A 19,703-nucleotide genomic window follows, 5' to 3' on the forward strand; every position below is an offset into this window, starting at 1 on the left:
GCTACCATAGATTTATCTTAAGGAGAAATTCCAGGACACCCAAATTCCCTCCGTGGGCTTTTCACATGGCCAGGTCTGCAAACACTTAGCCGCAGTGAACAGCGTCCTGCGGAGCCCGCAACCCTCGGGTGCACAGCTGCATCTTCTCCCCCATCCCCAACTCCCGCGCGCAACTTTGCAACTCACGCTCCCGCCAGGGGGCCTATTTGCTCGACCCGTTTGGCGGAAGGATTCCGCGCGCGAGCGCATTTACGCTCAACCGTCTCCCCCCGATTCCCGCGTTCTGGCCCCGCCTCCTTCCCTCGCCATGGCCCCGCCCCCTCCCGGGTGCCCTATGGCCCATAAAGAAGTCCCGGCCGGGCCTCTGCACTCCCCCGCGCGCATTCGTGCGCCGCCCGAGGCTGGCTAAGGAGTCGGCGGCCATTTTGTTCTTCTCGTGGTTCCAGTGAGGAGAGAAGGAGGAAGCAGGGAGCGGGGCGGTTGGGGGTGACCCACCGCGGCTTCTGCCACCGCCGCCACCACCATCTCTGTGCTCGTGGCGTGGGAAAGGACGTGTGAATCCCGGGCGCGAGCCGGCGGCGGCGCCGCTGCGGGAAGGTCGGCGGTGGGAAGGCGATGGCGGATATAGATAAACTCAACATCGACAGCATCATCCAACGGCTGCTGGAAGGTGAAGGGGGCGGCGGGCGGCTCCGGAGACTCGCGGGGGAGGGGGATTTGGGAGGCCTGTTGGGCTTGCTGCGCCGAGACGAGTGAGCCCCGCGAGTTAGTCCGCGGGCCGGGGACTGCCGCGGGAGGGAGGTTGGCCGGGGTTCCGTACTGGCCCAACCCGCAGACCCTCCTGGCTCCGCTCATTCATTGCTTGAGGGTGCAGCCTTTCTCCTGGCCGTGAAATTTGAAAACTCCGCTCCCCACCCCCACGTTTCCGGTACGTACCCCCATGCGCCCGGCACTCCAGACCAATCTTTGGAGAAGATTGGGGGCCCAGTCCAACCTACTGGACTGCTCGTTCCGAACTTCGTGGTTTTCAATCTTTTGGAAAGCAATATGATGCGTATATGGATTTCACCAAGATTGAGGGCTTCTTTCCTAGCCTGCTTATTTTTATTTTTTTGTGAGGCTGGGGTCGAGGGCCCCGTTACTTGTTACTTGGTAACGAACGTTCATTCTCAGGGGAATGTTGGAACCCATCTTCTCCTGCCCTTCCAGATATTCTTTTTAAATTGTTTTTATCCCGGGGAAGTCTCCGCGCTCTTTTCTGAACATGCCTCTGAATCGTGAAACCGGCAGTGATGACAGTTTAGTTAGGATCTTGCCAATGTGCCAAGCTCTGTTAAGCGCTTTGCGTTCACTGCATTTTGTTGTCTTTTAGTCACATCCGACTTTCTGATCCTATGGACTTAAGCGTGCCAGGCTTCCCCGTCCTTCACCATCTCCCGGAGCTTGCTTAAACTCATGTCCATTGAGTCGGTGATGCCATCCAGCCATCTCGTCCTCTGTCGTCCGCTTCTCTTCCTGCCTTCAATCTTTCCCAGCATCAGGGTCTTTTCTAATGAGTTGTCTCCAATATTTTGCGTGCATCGCATAAATCATCGTATTAGCCATCGCTTCTAAAGCGCTTACTGTGTGTCAGGCATTTTTTGGAGCTCTTTACATAGATTTCATGTAATACACGAGGTAGATGCTATTATTTTTTTCCTGACTAAGACCCAGAGAAGTGTAGTCACTTGACCAAGGTCACAGTTAGTGACAGTCAAATTTCAAACCCAGGCAGCCAGGAACTAGACGTCGTTCAGGTCATCCTATGTGTGAAGGAAGGAGGTGTCCAGTGGTTGAGCAAAGGTTAAAATAAATCTTTAATTTTGACTGACCTAAAACTCCTGAGGTGTCTGGCGATTGATTTTTATTGATGTGGGAGAGGGACGAAGTTCGGATTTTAAGGAGAGACGCTGAAATAAAATCACCCCTCACCACTCCTGAATTCTAGAGCACATCTATTAATAATAACGTCTAATTCCGAACTTTTAAAGAATTCAGATCCCTTTCTTGAGTGTTGGATAATGTAGACTTGGATGAGTTTTAACTGCATTTTTGCCTTTATATGCTAAAATATTGTTGGACTGTAAATGCTCAGAGATGGAGTCAAGCGTAAACAATCGGACAGCTCTGGTGTTAGAATTTGTAGATTCTTTAAGTCATGAGAATGAAACTTCTGAAAATACCTTTTCTTAATCTGTGTTAAGGTTTTTTCCTTTTATAGTGTCTCAAAAGAAAAACTCATTAAACGAGCCCCTGAAATGTCACTGCCATTTGTGGGTGAAAACCTTGTTGTTCATTCAGTACCTGGCATTTATTAGAAGAATCACACTTTTAATATTAGTTAATATAGTTCTTTGGCTTATGTAAGGCAGCAGTGGGTCAGAAACGGATTAAAACAATTTGCTGTAAGAAAAGGACTTAAATTTTTTTCACTGAAAAATTGTAAATTAACTTCTGCATGTCTATGCAGGGACGTGTGGCAAGTTAAGAGTGGGCTTTATTTCTTTGAGAAAGCTGGAAAAAATGGAAGCTGTGGATTAGAAACAGAATTTTAAGATGAGTTAAGTCTTAATTGTGGGGTTGCTCATAACTTTTATATTCATATGTTGTTAATTTTAATCTTATTTTTTAAATTGTGCTAAGAAATTTGCGTTGATTAACCTGGATCATTTACAGTGAGATCAGTCATTATTTCTTAATAGTTTCTATACATGTTATGCTGCAGTGGAAAACCAGATTTTTTTTAACATTTCATTTTTTTCATTGAAATTAGTAAAGCAGTGCGTTTTCATTCCTCGGGAATAAACTAGCTGCTCAACATTCTTTTTTTTTTTTTTTTTCTTGTCAATGTTAAATTGGCAGAGAAACTATTGAAAATGATCTATTGAAGATATATATGTATATCTTTCCAAGGTAGAAGATGTTGATAAGTTTTGTGATTTTTTTTTTTTTAATGCCTCACAAAGTTTTTCCTCTGAAATTTTCATTAAGATTTAAGTATGTCTGAAGATGGAGGGAATGTGAGTTTTATGGCCTTGTTAGAATTTTTTACATGTTCAGAATTGTCTTCTCTTTTAAGGTGGAGAACTGTACAAGCTAGTTGAGAAGTAGCTCAGTGATGGCACTAAAAAGACAATTCAAAAGTGAAGTCTTATCTAACGTAACACCATGCTTTAGGTTTTAGTCACTACAGCTTTGCAGTTCTTTTCTACTCTAAACTTCTAGATTTTCTTTAAGGAGGCAACATTCTACCACCCACCTGGGAAGGTCTGCCTTGTAGGTGATAAAACCTTGAGATTGTCACTCTTTCATGTTATTCATGTTCACGTGCTTAAATAACTGCACGGTAAAACTTTGGATTTAGAGAATAAATCAGCTGCTGATTTGTCTGGTAGTCCTACTGTGTTGAAGAAAAGTGAGATTAGAGTCAGATTAGCTTTGTGAGTGATCTCATACAGAGAATGATTGATGGCTAGCGATTCTCTTGCAAAGCAGACAGTTGTAACTTTGCATCCTGCTTTGAGAGAAGCATCTCACCTCTGAAGATGGCGGTTGTCAAACTGCAGGACTGTGTCCGGCTCTGCACAATTGCTCGATTTGCATTAGTGATTTAAATATGACATCTGTCCTGGCCCTCAGACATTTACAAATTTAATCCTCCGATTTGTAAAAGTAGTCCCTGTGTTTAGTTTTTTGATGTGAAATGAAACATGTTTGTATTGTAATGTTTAAAAAAGACAGTGGTCCCTGGTCCTGAAGGTAATAAAGGACAAACATAATGGCACAAGAAAAAAATTCTTAAAATGCTGACCAAGGAAAACAAAATAATCTTTCTTAATGAGTTTTACACATCAGATCATTTTAACAATTAGATGCTTTTCTTGGAATCAATGATCATAGGGCATTTTGTTGATAAAGACAGTAATCATAAAGTTGTGTGTTACTAATACCCTTAACTTCCAAGAAGCCTGTATTGTGAGGACCTCCTCCTCCTCTCCCACATGTCAGTTGTATGCTGCATTCTCTCCTACAAGTAAGACGAGAAAGGTCTTAGAGCTATGATCTGCAGCTTGCACCAATCCTAAACCGCGCTGGGGAAGGATTACTCTCTTTGTGCCCACAGTGCCCTCTCGCCTGTCAGTAGCAGGAGGAAGCAGTGAAATCTAACAGGATGGGGTGTGTCATTCTGTGGTGCTTGAGGAAATGTAAGCCAGGGGAGCAGGCAGGCTTTCCTCCTCCAAGCTGGGGGAATGGATGCCAGGCTGCACCATGCATTAATAGCACATCCATAGTAGAGGTTGGTGAGATTGTTCCGTATCTGTGAAACTGCAGTCATGTGCCATTGCCATTCAGTCTGCCTGAGCAGGTGAGGGTTACTGATCTTGCAGCAGGGAGATGATAATACAGACTTGGTCATTTCACTCAATTTACTCTCAAGGGTGTTAGTAGACCTTGAAGACTGGAATGTGAAGGAGATAATATACAGATACGAATTGCTGTGTAAATGAGGAAACTGGAAAGTCTTAATTCAAAAACAATTTACAGAATTCTGGGGCAAATTTTTTATGTTTTAGGATCAGACCACTGTATCCAGAGCATGTAAGAATAGATGATTTACTTAATGGTCTTGATGTTTTATCTGAAATCTCCAATTTCACCCCCACTGGGGCGGGGGGGCTTACTGGCATCCCTTATCTAGAGGAGATTGTTTGTTACTGATATTAAGGCTTACGAAAATGCCACTCAGTACAGATGTCAAGTCTAATCAACTGTAGGTGGTTAGACTGTAGAGAGTTAAAGATTTTTCAATAAAGTGTCTTCACTCTAGGTATAGAAAGCTCAAGGTTCTTTATTGAGAGCAATAGACAGTGTTCTGCAGCTACATCCTGATTCTATATATGCCTTGAGAAAATTGATGTCACCTTTAAATGCCCAAAGTATCACACCAGCAGTTAGGAAAAGTCAAGGTGGGGAGAGGGTGGCTTAGAAATTAAAATGGCCAAAATGTGGATGTCTTCCTGCTGGTGACTTTGCAGTGAAACTGAATGGTTTTTGATTAACATTTTTGTGGCTTACAGTTTTTGTAGAAAAGACCTCAGTTGTTTGTGGGAAAGTTTTGATGTTACAGATACTCAGTGTTTTTTGTTTTGTTTTGAGGTTTTATTTTCCTAAATTTGTCAAATGTGAGGTTATTGATTGTCACTGAAATAAATATGATGTGGCATATTGTTAAGATTACCACCTTTTTAATAGGATTATCTTATTAGCAAAATCTCTGTTGACTTATTTTTATACTGGTTGTGCCAATTTTAGGTTTTAAAACTTGATTATAATTGAGCTGAGGCTTTTTGGTGGGTATGCTATTCCTTTTCTATGACCTTCTTTGAACAATTAAGGGGCAAGAAGAATACATGCTTATTCCTCATAAGTAATCCCAAAGTATTCTTAAGTTATTTCAGTTTTTATCAGTTTGTTTTCTGTAAAATTGCATAAGAGTTTTTATCATGTGCTCATGTGAGTGATTTGCCAGTTAAATAAATGATGATATAAGTTAGAACAGAACAGTCTTTGCGGGTAACAGCCATAATTCAGTTTTCTGAATCTGCCATTTTAGCCAGATAAAAGCTTTTACTCAAAAGTTGCACATTTGGGAATTCCCTGGCCATCCACTGGTTAGGATGCCAAGCTATCTCTGTCGAGGGCAATCCCTGGTCAGGGAACTAAGATCTTGCAAGCCTCGAAGTGCTGCAAAAAAAGAGAGAAGTCACGTGCCTAAGACCTAAGTTGACCATTTTAATGTATCGATCACTAACCTATATATGTCCACCGTGCCTACTGGTTTTATTTCCATACGATACCTAGCACCTGGACTTACGAGGAACATTCTACCTGGAAAATGAAATTCTTTTTTGTTGGAATATTTTGGATCTCATTGGCAATTGCTGAAATAACTCCATACATGCAGTTTGAACTACTACTTAGGAAGATATCATTAGGACACAACCCATGAGTTTCCCACCTTGTCTCTTTTGTTTACATCTCTTCCATCATGCACAGCACGATGAGGGTTTTAAACCATGAAGTAGATAGTGTTGCTGCTGCTGCTGCTTAGTCACTAAGTCCTAGCTGACTATTTGTGACCCCATGGACTGTAGCCTGCCAGACTCCTTATTTCCCAGGCAGGGATACTGGAATGGGTTGCTGTTTCCTTTTCCAGGGGATCCTCCCAATCCAGGGATCAAACCCAAGTATCCTGTGTCTCCTGCTAGGCAGGTGGATTCTTTACCACTGAGCCACCTGGGCAGCCCTTAAGTAAATAGTGACTGATGTTTATTGAGCAGCACTGTACTGTTTGCATTTTTTCTTTGTAGCTAATAGGGATAAAATAGATATGCAAGCCTTTGTCTTTTTAATGGTGTTGAAGATGTTTTCCCTAAGATAAACTTTTAGTTTTACAATTTTTATACAGGGGTAGTTCTCGGTATAGAGTGTATAATAATCTGCAGTTACCTAGTTTGTTTTATCTTCTGAATCCTCTACTAGAATGTAAACCTCTCAAGAAAAGGGACAAAGTTCTTGTCTCTCCTGTTGCCAGGAGAGGATGCCCAGCATCCATCACTGGGTCTGGCAGGTAGTAGGTGCCCAGCAGCTATTTTGTTGAATATTTGAGTAAAGCATGGTAAAAGTGAATATTGATAGTCTTAACAAGTAGATTGCATCATTTAATTTTTAATGCTTCCTGTTTGGAAGGATGCCTTATGATTTTTATATCCCATATCAAATTTTTCTTAAGCACCAATGACTGTATAGAGGTTCAGTAGTTTGTCCTATAAAATCTCTTTTGGTTTAGAAGTATAATGAAAACAAATTCTTTCCTTTTTTTTTTTTAACTTTTTCATCTTTGTTATTGCTTATGAACTTATAAAACGGCAAAAACAGTTGTGTGCTAGTTTACTTGCTTTCATTAGTTTTCTTACTAAGTTTCTAAGTTAATGCTATATATTTTAAACATATTTTCAAGATGAAGAACAAATTCTTAAATGGGAGAGTGGTCTGGTGGAAGCACCACTTCAGAGCTAGAGTCAGTTGGGGCCTGGTGTCCTCCTTACAAGCTCTATGCTTGGACAAAGTCACTGAGCCTCTTCCAGCCTGTAACACAGAGAAGTGACAGTGCCTGACTTCATGGGGTTGTTGTTGTATTGAATGGCCCTGTAAATAAAGCCTCTTAGGGCAGCAGTACCCAGCACATGGGAAGTGCTCCATAGGTGTTAGCTACAACTAGTACATAATTCTATATGATGGATACTGAAAACAGTGAAGTAGATTTTTTATGCTGTCAGCTAATAGGCCATCTCTAAGAAATGCCTGCTGTGTTCACTCAGACTGCCAAAACCCATTTTGAAATCTTTATTTTCTGTTAGATAAATTTTTAAGAGTAATCCTAAATTTTCACAACTAGGAAAATACTCTAGTAAAGCCTATAAGAATGATACTATTGCTTTGTAATTTGAAAACACAGACACGTTTTTTGTTCTTATTTTTTGCTAATCAGTGTATGGTCTGGGGTGCATGCTAATTGTAATGCCACAAATTAACAGAGATTTATTCAGACTTCATTCATGCAACAGATTTTGAGTACCTACCATGTACTGGCTATGGGCATGTACACTGCAGGGCTAGTGGTGTGGTCCTGAGGTTTACATTCTACCAGGATGAATAGATGGAAGTGAACTGGCAATTATAATACAGAGTGTGTGCTGGGCAGTGTTGGGAGAGCATTTCAGAAAGCATAAAGCCGGCTTGCTAAGGGGAGAGAAGATGGCTAAGAGGGGTTTTCCAGAGTGAGGTGATATCTAAGCAGTCTTGAAAGATGAGCAGGTATTTGCCAGTTGGTAGATGGTTTTGACGGAGTTTCTGTTTATATAGTTTTATTTCTTGAGCTAATTGCTGGGAATTTAAGAAGCTTTGTGACTGTGTTTTTAATGAGCACTGTTCAGATATAAACTAAATCTTGATTTGTTCTGGAAAAACTGTATTTAATCCTCAGTCCACATTAGGAACACTTTTTAAATTGTTAGTGTTGCATGGAGCTCTGCCAGGTAGTGTGTGATGACCTAGAGGGGTGGGAGGAGATAAGTGCATACCTATTGCTGATTCACGGTATTGTACAGCAGAAACTAGCACAGCATTGTAAGGCAGTTATCCAATTAAAAATAAATTTAAAAAAATTGTTTGTATTGTTCTTTACTAATCTCTGTGCTCTGTTACTTCGGGGACAATCAGATTAAGAAAACTAAAATTATCATGAACTATGTCTAAAGGTTGTAGTGGGAAGCCTCCAAACCAGTAAAATGTGTATTAGCAGCATTGATTTAATCTGATAGCATTTATATTAAAAGTATGGCTTGTGTTCCCTATAGGTATAAGTCTTCTAAAAGACTTAGAGTGGGCTGGCTATTCCCTTACAAGTGTGGGCCTCTGCTGAAAAAGATTCCCTTTGAAACCAAAAGTGTTTAGGAGTCCCCTAGCCAAAAATAAAGTTTCCTGTTGGGCACTCTGCCCAACCTTCTGGCTGACTTGTGGTAAAATCACTAATGATTGGGGTTTTCTGGCCAGTAAAGCAAGGATCCCACGGTCTTTCCACTGGGAGAGTTTCTTGAGTTCTCTCCTATGTGTGTGTCTAGAAAGAAATAATTACTTTGGTTCTGGAAAAAAGTTGGTTTTGTTTCACAAACAGCTCAGTTGCTGTTGTATTGTGTATGTGTCCGTTTAGTGTAGTCCCTCAAAGATTATCCTTACTATGCTTTCCCTTTAGTCGCTTCTTATTTCTTAATATTTGATCAGAATGAAGCTGGTGGTCACTTAGTTACATTTTTCAGAGTCCAAAGAGGTGATTTGCTCAAAACTATAAAACCAGTACAGAAACTTGGCTTCTAGTTGCCAGTCCAATGCACTCAACATTTTCTTTTTGCTGTACCCTCTAGGAGTTTGACTCTTCCCCTTTGTCATCTTTTCTTATTTATTGTCTTTCATTGGAAAAAATAACGCCCTTCCATTTCTGCTCAACTTGTTTCCTCAGAGAATTTCGTTTCAGTGGCAGTTCAGGCTGAAGGAGGGCTTCCCCTAAGACAGTATTTTTCAAATTTGGGCACAGCCCTTTTTAATGGAAAAAAAAAATTCTCAGCAGATACCAGGGTTTTTTTAACTTGCAGTTTTTATTACTCTGTAATGTTACTTAGATATTTACAGAACAAAGCTAGATACAAACCAGTTAAACATATTGCTCTTGTTTGGCATTGGGCTAGATGATTTTGAATTTGAATATAAAGCCTTCAAAACTGATAAAGTTTAAATTAATAAATTAACAACATTGATTTAATCTGCTTATTACTTTATATTGGGTTTAATGGTGGAAAGATCATAGGCTTAGTTCTGTACTTAGTCTGGTTCTGTGTTTTTGCTTCAGTTCTAGTTCAGAGAATGCCTCCTTTCATAAATCTTTTGTTGGAGAAGGCAATGGCACCCCACTCCAGTGCTCTTGCCTGGAAAATCCCATGGACGGAGGAGCCTGGTAGGCTACAGTCCATGGGGTCGCTAAGAGTCGGACACGACTGAGCGACTTCACTTTCACTTTTCCCTTTCATGCACTGGAGAAGGAAACGGCAACCCACTCCAGTATTCTTGCCTGGAGAATCCTAGGGACGGCGAAGCCTGGTGGGCTGCCGTCTGTGGGGTCGCACAGAGTCAGACACAACTGAAGCGACTTAGCAGCAGCAGCATAAATCTTTTGTACAAAACAAATCTTAAGATTTTGATTGCAATCTGATGATCATCAGTCCCCATATTTAACCAGACCCTGACAGTTCATAGGGGGCTTACCTGGTGGCTCCCTGGTAACTCAGATGGTAAAGAATCTGCCTGCCAATGCAGGAGACCCAGGTTTGATGCCTGGGTTGGGAAGATCCCCTGGAAAAGGGAATGGCAACCCACTCCAGTATTCTTGCCTGGAGAATCCCATGGACAGAGGAGTCTGGTGGTCTACAGTCCATGGGGTTGCTAAGAGTCAGACACGACTTAGAGACTGAACAGCAACAGCAGCCACTTCATAACTGTAAAATTAAGGTAAATTTAGTAATGTAGTGCTACTTGTTATTTATTACCCTGGAGAAGGAAATGGCAACCCACTCAAGTATTCTTGTGTGGAAAATCCCATGGACAGAGGAGCCTGGCAAGCTGCAATCCATGGGCTTGCAAAAGGGTTGGGCACAACTTGACAACTAAACAACAGGCAGTGCCATGCTATTTGTTATATATTTAATAACTGTCTAATCTGTTGCAACTAGAATCAAAACAGAATTTCATTTCTTACTGCTACCTACCTGCTGATAAATGAATTATTATAAGGCCAGAGGATGTCTTGTGCTTCACTTTGATAGTGAGTAGAAGGAAATGGTAGCCCACTCCAGTGTTCTTGCCTGGAGAATCCCATGGACGGGGGAGCCTGGTGGGCTGCCGTCTATGGGGTCGCATAGAGTCGGACACGACTGAAGCGACTTAGCAGCAGCAGCAGCAGAACTTGAGTGCTCTGATGTGGTGCGTGCTGTGCCATGATCTCTTCCTCCCTTTTCTCAAGTTTTACTTGTTCCAATTACTAGGAAACCTTTCTCACAGCACACGCTGACATCCTTTGCCCTGAGGCATGAGTGTATTCACAAATTCAGGCCTAGAAAGTTGCATAGCAAAATACCCACAACAGGCATACACTGTGTTTTAATGAAATGAAAACAGCACTTAAATTTTTTTCATAAGATAAATCTGGGACCATGGAGAGAGACCTGTGGTCCTCTGAAAAACACTGGTTGGGAGGGGGAGATCCTGAGCATTTCCAATCTCATATTTTAAAACAAGGAATTGTTAGAACTGACTCAGTAACATGACAGTCTCTAAGACCTCCTGCTCTACAAATACTAATTGATTTATAAGGCTGGAGAAGAGAAGATGACGGGAGGCAAAAAGAGCTGATCTGGTGAGTGGGCTGTAGGTGAACATATAAGTGTCCTGAAAATAAAGCCTAGTCAGAAAGTAGTTAAACTATGTTTTTGTCTCCTCTTTTTTTAAAGCTTGTGCCTTTTCATATATGTTTAATTTTTATATGAAATCTTACTTTGACTTCACTTGACTAAATTGGAGTTTTTCTCCCCCTACAGTGAGAGGGTCCAAGCCTGGTAAGAATGTCCAGCTACAGGAGAATGAAATCAGAGGACTGTGCTTAAAGTCCCGAGAGATCTTTCTCAGTCAGCCTATCCTGCTAGAACTTGAAGCACCACTCAAGATATGTGGTAAGTTTTGGTGCACTGTTACCTTTGTTTATGTGATTAATTGACTGAATCAAGGGTATATAGATGGTCTATAGATGATACTATGTTAGCCAATAGAATCATGTACTACTTACAAATAACCTGGAATTACATTATATAATTGTAGCTTTAGAATAAATACCTCTAATGGACCTAGTTTACTTAGATGTGCTTCAAAATTTCTTAAAATTATTTTGCTAAAGAAATACAAACATTGCAGAAGAAAGGAACAGAAACAGAATGGAGAGCTAAGAAAAGGCCTGAAACTATATATAAGCTTAAAGCAAAGGAAAATACTCTTTGGCATTATCTAGCAGGGAGACATTGAAAGCCAGATGTATTGGTGGGTGTAGTATGTGTGTGTGTGTGTGTACCTTTGTTCACATGGGGTCAGGGCTTGTTAAAAGTGCATCACTTCTGCTGGCACGGTCCCTAGAGACTGAGCTGTCGGGTATCTGATATTGATCAGCCAGCCTGGAAGGGAAACCGTGTTACTTGGCAGGAATGCCTGCCTAGCCATTAATAATCCGTTCTGCAAAATAAATTATTAATTACTTGAGTTTTGTGTGTGATTCTGATATATACGTAAACTTAAAATTTTCACTAAGCTCTGTTGAACTAAATACTACACAACAGTGGAAATTAGTTATGTGAGTGGTTTGACTATACGAATGAAGACACTGTGTAATAAAATTCTTGCTTCTAGGTGATATCCATGGGCAATACTATGATTTGCTTCGACTTTTTGAGTATGGTGGTTTCCCACCAGAAAGCAATTACCTGTTTCTTGGGGACTATGTGGACAGGGGAAAACAATCACTGGAGACTATCTGCCTCTTGTTGGCTTACAAAATCAAATATCCCGAGAATTTTTTTCTTCTCAGAGGAAACCACGAATGTGCCAGCATCAATAGAATTTATGGATTTTATGATGAATGTAAGTACTTTCTACAGGAAGATTTACTTATATTGAGATACATGGTCATAAACTGAACATGTTTCTGTTAGGATTTGTGAGAATTTAGATGTAGTGTTGTCATCTTTCATGGTTACTATTTTGTTAACTAGTTTTTGTCCTGGCTTCTTTCTTGGGGTAAAAAAATTAACATTCGTTACAGTATAATAATGCCCTGGATTCTTGTATGATTAGGAAATAGTGATAACAGTGGTGATTTCTTTTAGGGTAATTGTTGTTATGAATAGTTACAGATAGTGTAATTTTTAGTACAACTCTGAGAACCTGTCCAAATATATAGCTTTGTTTTTGATAACTTTATTGAGATAAAATTTTATCCATTTTAAGTGTACAGTTCAGTGAATTAAACTTGTAGAATTATGCTACCATCACCACAGTCCTATGTAAGCACTAAGCTACTTTCTGTCTCTATAGGTTTGCTTTTTCTAGACATTGCATATAAATGGAAACTTGCAATATACAAATAACTTGTGTAATTTGTAATATAATTCTTTTTCCTTTGGCACATCCACACCCAAGAAAAACAGTACTCACTATCTGAAATTGTGCTGAAAGGAGAAAACAGGGCAGCAAGGGGGAGCTAATTAAAAGTATTTGTAGAATTTATACATTCTTTGACCCATTTTGAAGGTGCACTTCGAGTTGATAATTGACAGGAACAAGATTCTTAAAGCCTTGAAAATAATCAGTTTTGGTGGAGTTTTTATTGATGCTGCTGTTTAAGCAACTATAAATTAAAAATAATTTTTTAAAATCCTTATCTCCATCTCCCTTTTGTATTCATTTCTGTGAGTGGGAGTGGTTAAGGAATTTGAATTACTAGCACTTGCCAGTATAATTATAACAAGACTAGTTTTGTCTCTGTGACCGTACGCTAGACTATAACCATAACCTATAGTCTCTCAAGGTGTGGTGTTACTCCATCTCAGTTTCACTCAGATGTGTTCATCTAGTTTATTTGTTAGAAGTACATTGCTAGAAAGGTTACCTTCATAAACTTAGTCCTCATACTCACAGCCTCTCCCTTGACTGTATGTATGTATGTAGTCCAAGACCCAGCTCATAAGATGAGGTAGGTGGGAGAAAATTGACTATACTTCAGTAAAATTAAAAAAAAAAAAAAAAAAGAATGAGGTGGGTGACTGGGACAACTTGAGTTGGGCAAGAAAGATGTTTGATATTGACAATGAGTCTTATCAGAGAAGTGCTAATAGGGCAGTCACTACTGTTTAGGTAATGAAATGAGAGGCAGAGAATTTTATAACATGGTGTTTTAGGAATTTGTACAGGTACTACTATTTAGAACAGTTTCCTTTTTATATAGCCATTAGCCAATATTTTGATGTTTTATTTGATAAAGTTCAAATTCACACAATCTCTTTGTTGTGATATACTTCCTAGTGTGTTGGCTACATCATTTTCGGTTTCTTTTTAATTAGAAGCCTCAATGATTTAGAAGGTCAGCATTGATTAGTATCAATTTTGACTTTTTGTTTTCAAGACTCATGTAATGACCTTGTACTCCAACTTTCCCCTCTTCCATCAGGCAGGTATAGTTTGCCACCCAGTCTGTGGGCCTGAAAGTATCCTGACATAGGTGACTTTCAGTGGATGGTTGACCAACTTAAGAAAACATTGATAATTTTGTTAAAATTGTACTGTATTGAAAATGTTTATTCAAATGTAGATTTCCATGAAGGAATTTAAAAACCACTGCTTAATGTAATAGACTTATTTCCTAAATGTAACAAGCACTCTGTGCTACCATTTCCTCCATTCCCGCTGTCCATGTTATGACTGTAGTCCTGGAAAAGCTGAGGTATCTGTTGTTGGATAAAATGTGAATGTGCGTTACACTTTTCTGATGCCAGAGCTGTCTGGTCTGTAGCAATAGGAAACTGCATTAGGGGTTCTGGCTCAGAATCTGAGAATTTGGAAGCTTGAAGAGACCTTGGCAGTTATCCAGGAATCCTTCTGGAGCTAGCTGCTCCTGGCGGTCTGAGGTGGCCTTAGGGGGGAAATGTAGAGAGGAAAGAAAGCAGCAGCGCAGGACTAAGTTAGTAAGATGCTCAGGCAACAGGAGGAAGAATCTTAATTTTTGATGAAGAAGCCGACAAAGTGAGTTGTAAGTTGTTCTTGGTTGCTTTTGGAAATAGGAACCCACCTATGGTTTGAGAGTGGACAGAACAGACTATTGCAAACAGTGTTGGTGCTATCAAATAATTGTTGAGGCTTAATGATAATCCTTAATCAGCATATCTGGAATTCTGTTTTCAGACCTTCCATGGAATTTTAAAATAGTGCATATGAAACTATAAGTTGTTGCTTATAAATCACACATCTCAAATATTACATACATCTAATTCTCTCCTTTTTAATAAAAGCATAGTTTTTGAATCTTGCCTTAGAGGACTTATCCTGAGAGTATGTACCTGCAGAACACCAGTCTCTTTTTTAACCATCCCAAAATTTTCACAGGTAAAAGAAGATATAACATTAAACTATGGAAAACTTTCACAGACTGCTTTAACTGTTTACCGATAGCAGCCATCGTGGATGAGAAAATATTCTGCTGTCATGGAGGTATGTGGGCTGATTTTAATTCCACATAGGTTTGGATTCTTCTAAAGAGTATACACTTTGACATTGATGAATTATCATTCGGATAACTTCCTCTGTGAGGTGACTCTCCTGTACTGCTGTGTTACACCAGGAGTCCTCTCTGTCACATCCAGGATCATCTGGATACAAGTCCAAAGTATGCAGTTGATTTGTTAAAGAGAATTCTAGGCTCTGTAACAGTTAGCCTTGAAAATAGATTAGAAAGTATTTTCAAATATAAAATAAATAATGTGCTATACCATAGATGCTCTAGGATACTGAAAATGTGAATATACTTTCCCTTGGACTGTTTTTGATCCTTTCCTTTCAGAAATTTCTCTTAGATGTTAAAAGTTATTTTGCTTGGTGGTTGTACTTTATATGGTGTAGTTAAACTAGTAATTGCAAAGGGGATATCCTTTCATCTGTGTCAGAAGTTAGACAACCATCAAAAAGCCAACTCAACTATATTTTAATAAAACCATTATCCTTGCCCTCCTTCTGTACTTATATACTGGTTTTGGTAGAGTTTGGACACGTGATTTTTAAAGTCAGATTGAGAGCTGGTTACACCTGAGCTGCTTTGACTTGACAGTCCCTTGGCCAGTACAGGTTTCCTAGAAAGCTGCATCACCCGAGTGTCTGCGCCTTCTGCGCCCAGTCACTGCAAGTGGTCACCAGGGTGCTCTGTATGTTGAAGTAACTTTCCTTGTCCTGTTCAGGTACACACTGCCCCACAAATTAGTGCATGTAACAAGTTCCAGTGCCCACCCCCCACCCCTTTTTAACAAAAGCTAATAAGTAAGAAAAAAAGGAGAAGGAAATGGCAACCCACTCCAGTACTCTTGCCTGGAAAATCCCATGGATGGAGAAGCCTGATAGGCTACAGTCCATGGGGTCGCAAAGAGTCGGTCACGACTGAGCGACTTCACTTCTAATAAGTAAGAAAAGATAACCAAAGATTTCATGGAAGTTTTTGTAAGTCATTGAGTCTCTCTGTAGAGAAAGGGAGATATTAAAGTGCTAACTTCCCTTTTAAAATTCTGTTTTCTTCCTCCCCCCCCCCCATTTAATAGGTTTATCACCAGATCTTCAATCTATGGAGCAGATTCGGCGAATTATGCGACCAACTGATGTACCAGATCAAGGTCTTCTTTGTGATCTTTTGTGGTCTGACCCCGATAAAGATGTCTTAGGCTGGGGTGAAAATGACAGAGGAGTGTCCTTCACATTTGGTGCAGAAGTGGTTGCAAAATTTCTCCATAAGCATGATTTGGATCTTATATGTAGAGCCCATCAGGTATTGATTTTGAATTTTACATGTACACTTAAGAGCATGTGTGTGAGCACAGATTCTCCTTGTTGATTTTGGTGGGTAGGTATTGCTTATTTATACAAAATGTCTCTGGAAGTGACCTACAGGATATCAGGCTCAATGGGAAACTGAAGAGTGGTTTTACTCACCTAAAATTTGCATCTGTTCACATTGAAAACATTTTCTCTCCAAGGTGGTTGAAGATGGATATGAATTTTTTGCAAAGAGGCAGTTGGTCACTCTGTTTTCTGCGCCCAATTATTGTGGAGAGTTTGACAATGCAGGTGCCATGATGAGTGTGGACGAAACACTAATGTGTTCTTTTCAGGTAGAGGATGTTTTCAGCATTGTTTCCTTTTATTATGTCTGCATTTTATTGATTTTTAAAAAGTGCTAGTTTCTGCCTATATTCATTTATGTGGACCAGACTGAAAATTTTTATTTTCCCTTAATTGGTGTTTGTCCTAGTTTAGTAATGAGTGAATTCCTTTTAAAGGAATGAAATGATCATAGAACTTTTGCCCCAGGTATTGAATTTAACTGTTTTTATATTATTTGAATACATTAAAATCATGATACATTACTGTAAGTCTAAAGCTACAGTGTTAGTACAACGTTCAGCTGAAATTAAATCACCACTCTCACATGAAAGTAGTACTTACTGCCATGTGCCAGATGTGCCATGTGATTACTCGGTTCTCCCACCACTTCTCTGTTTCTAAAAAACCTCTATTGATTGACCATGACATCATTTGGCCTTCACTTGGCACAAAAGAATCATTTACACATGAAGTCTACTGCAATATTTTTCTCATTCAGTTACTATGATTAAACTTATACGACTTCAGACTCACCCAATCATAAACAAAAACGCAGCCACTGAAGTCAAATCATCAGTTAACTGAATTAAAACAAGTGTTTTTCGGCTTTTTTTTTTTTTTTAATTATCAGGGAGGTCTTGCAACCCCCAGAGATTATGACATGATCCCCTAGGGGTTTGAGAAACACTATTCTAAAGAACTTTACCCCCTGTGTCAGAAAGGATACCTAAAGGTGTAACTTAAAAAAACTGTCATTTTATCCAGAGGCGAAACAATTTGTCCAGATCATATAGCATAGCGGTTTATAAGAGCACTTATTACCAAAATGTTTGTCAGCTTGGTTTGTATTAATATGCCAGTGGAGCCTTCAAAGTTGTTGGGGCAATTTTAAACAAAAAAACTTTCTGAACAAAAGATTTGAGTGAAATGTAAGACTTGAGGTTAAGTGTATTTCCTAAAACGCATTGTCTTTTGAATCTTTGCAGATTTTAAAGCCTGCAGAGAAAAAGAAGCCGAATGCCACGAGACCTGTCACACCTCCAAGGGGTATGATCACAAAGCAAGCAAAGAAATAGATGTCATTTTGATACTGCCTAGTTGGGACTTGTAACATATAGTACATAACCTTCATTTTTAAAACTGTAATGTGTATTGGTCAGCTTGCTCAAATAGTGTTTGTGGGGCTCCCCCTTCCGTTTTTGACTTAATGAATTATATTTGCTGGTTATAACAGCAAATGAAAGATTCTCCACTCCCAAGGAAAAATGTTTTGTTTAGTTCCCTGTTCTTTTACAAACAACATTAATGATGGTGTTAAAGCTGTACACTCAGGACAGTGTCCCCTGTCTAAGGGGTGAGTGTACAACTGATCTCTTTTTTTAATTCAGTACAGCCCATGAATAATGTAAATGCTCATTTTCTTTAGGATATAAAGAGAGCCCTAGGGTGCTCAATCTGTTCATGTTATTGTCATAAAATGCATACTGTTAGATACAAACCACTGTGAACTTTTTTGTTTCAAAGGGATTGCTTTTTGTTTTTTCTCTCGTTGTCTTATCATGTACAAACTAGTTTTTATAGCTGTCAACATTAGGAGTAACTTTCAACTTTGCCAGCATCACTGGTATGTATATTTAATTAAAGCACACTTTCCCCTACGGTATACTTAAAATGACGATTAAAGCCATTATTTTAAATGTTTGTGACTCTTTTCCTGAAGCCAAAGTTTCTGTTGAAATATATATTGACACTCCCCTAAGTAAGTACAAGGTGGCATGGTTGTGTACACCTGTCACCTTTATGGGGATTCAAAAACAGGTTTTTGAGTTTGAATAGCAGTTAGTAACATAGTGCTGTTTAAGCTATTAATAATTAAAGTTAATTACATTTTGTACAATTTCCATATAGTATATTCATTAAGTAATCTTTTTACAGTTACATCAGGCCTGAACCCGTCCATTCAGAAAGCTTCAAATTATAGAAACAATACTGTTCTATACGAGTGACCGATTATGCATTCTTTGGCCTACATTCTTTATTCTGCGATGAAGTTGAGGCTTACAAATCAAAACAAAGGAACTAACTTACTACCCACCAGTTTATACAGAACTCACAGTATCTATGACTTTTTTAAACTAAGATCTGTTAAAAAGAAATTTGTTTCAACAGATGACCGTGTACAATACCATGTGGTGAAAATTAATTCAGACTTATTAAATGATGAACTTGTTAAATCCTCTCAGTGTCAGTTTATCAGCACAATACACACAGGAGAACTGTTGATGGCATATTGAATAGATTTTAATGAATAAATTGCTCTGGAAACCACACAGTTTCAATTTGGATTTGTCTTCCTTCAAAAGTCTGTTTTCCAAAGATGGATTGTAATATGGATGCTCATTCTTCAAATTCTTATTGGATATAACTAAGTTTCTGAAGTGGAGAGATGAGATTGAACTATTTAGGGAGGTGAGGGACTTGGTGAGTTGTGTGACATCATCTGTATCCATATTGTTTGTCTGGGTTTATTTGAACTTGGCAATAAAATTCAAGAGCTACTTTTTAAGTTATTCTAAGTCAACCACCAGTGTTTTTATACACAAACCTTTGCTCTTTTCTCTCTTCTCTAATTCATATGAAACACAATGTTGTGTCCTATATTTTTCACAAGTGTGTTGAATGCATATTCATTTCTCCAGTACATTAAAAGTGGGTGGAGAGCGTGTCATTTGAAAAGCACATTCTTCTATAAAAAATGAGTTGTCTCTTAGGGAGTTGGAAGAGGACCACCTAGTGGGGATTGTTTGAACCAACATTTGCTCTTGGGAGAAAAGAGCATAGTTTGCACTGCAAGCCCTGGCCCTGAGGCATCGGCCATGTCCGTGCCTCCAGTGTGCTTCTGGGTGATCTCGTGACTTCTAGCTCCTCCCAGCTCCTTCCTGCTCTACATTTGTGACAAATTCAGAGTTTGCTTATTCTACTTAGGATATTCTCCCAGGTCTCTAATGGTGAAAGATGAACAAGTTGTATCAGTTTCATAAATCTTTAATCTGTGCCTTGGGCATTATCAATTGTATTACTTCCAGGATTTCAAA

The 19,703-nt window shown here is 39.4% G+C and overlaps 1 protein-coding gene across 1 annotated transcript; it reads left to right on the top strand.

Annotated features, from left to right (window-relative positions):
• The first annotated feature begins 436 nt into the window (after nucleotides 1-436).
• Nucleotides 437-18,936, top strand: PPP1CC (protein phosphatase 1 catalytic subunit gamma). Its single transcript, XM_081539951.1, has 8 exons — nucleotides 437-670; nucleotides 11,247-11,378; nucleotides 12,103-12,333; nucleotides 14,851-14,955; nucleotides 16,050-16,273; nucleotides 16,482-16,616; nucleotides 17,595-17,655; nucleotides 18,544-18,936. Exons 1-8 carry the CDS (start codon nucleotides 616-618, stop codon nucleotides 18,612-18,614), a joined length of 1,014 nt encoding a protein of 337 aa, XP_081396077.1. The 5' UTR covers nucleotides 437-615; the 3' UTR covers nucleotides 18,615-18,936.
• The last annotated feature ends 767 nt before the right edge of the window (nucleotides 18,937-19,703 follow it).

The sequence above is a fragment of the Giraffa tippelskirchi genome, chromosome 11, assembly GCF_054371585.1.
Source record: "Giraffa tippelskirchi isolate mGirTip1 chromosome 11, T2T-mGirTip1v1.2.pri, whole genome shotgun sequence".
NCBI lineage: Eukaryota > Metazoa > Chordata > Mammalia > Artiodactyla > Giraffidae > Giraffa > Giraffa tippelskirchi.

Coding starts and splice junctions, on each gene's coding strand:
- PPP1CC (XM_081539951.1), top strand. CDS start 616: ATGGCGGATATAGATAAACTCAACATCGACAGCATCATCCAACGGCTG. Junction 12,334..14,850: donor TTATGGATTTTATGATGAAT/GTAAGTACTTTC, acceptor AAATTTTCACAG/GTAAAAGAAGATATAACATT. Junction 16,274..16,481: donor TTATATGTAGAGCCCATCAG/GTATTGATTTTG, acceptor TTTCTCTCCAAG/GTGGTTGAAGATGGATATGA.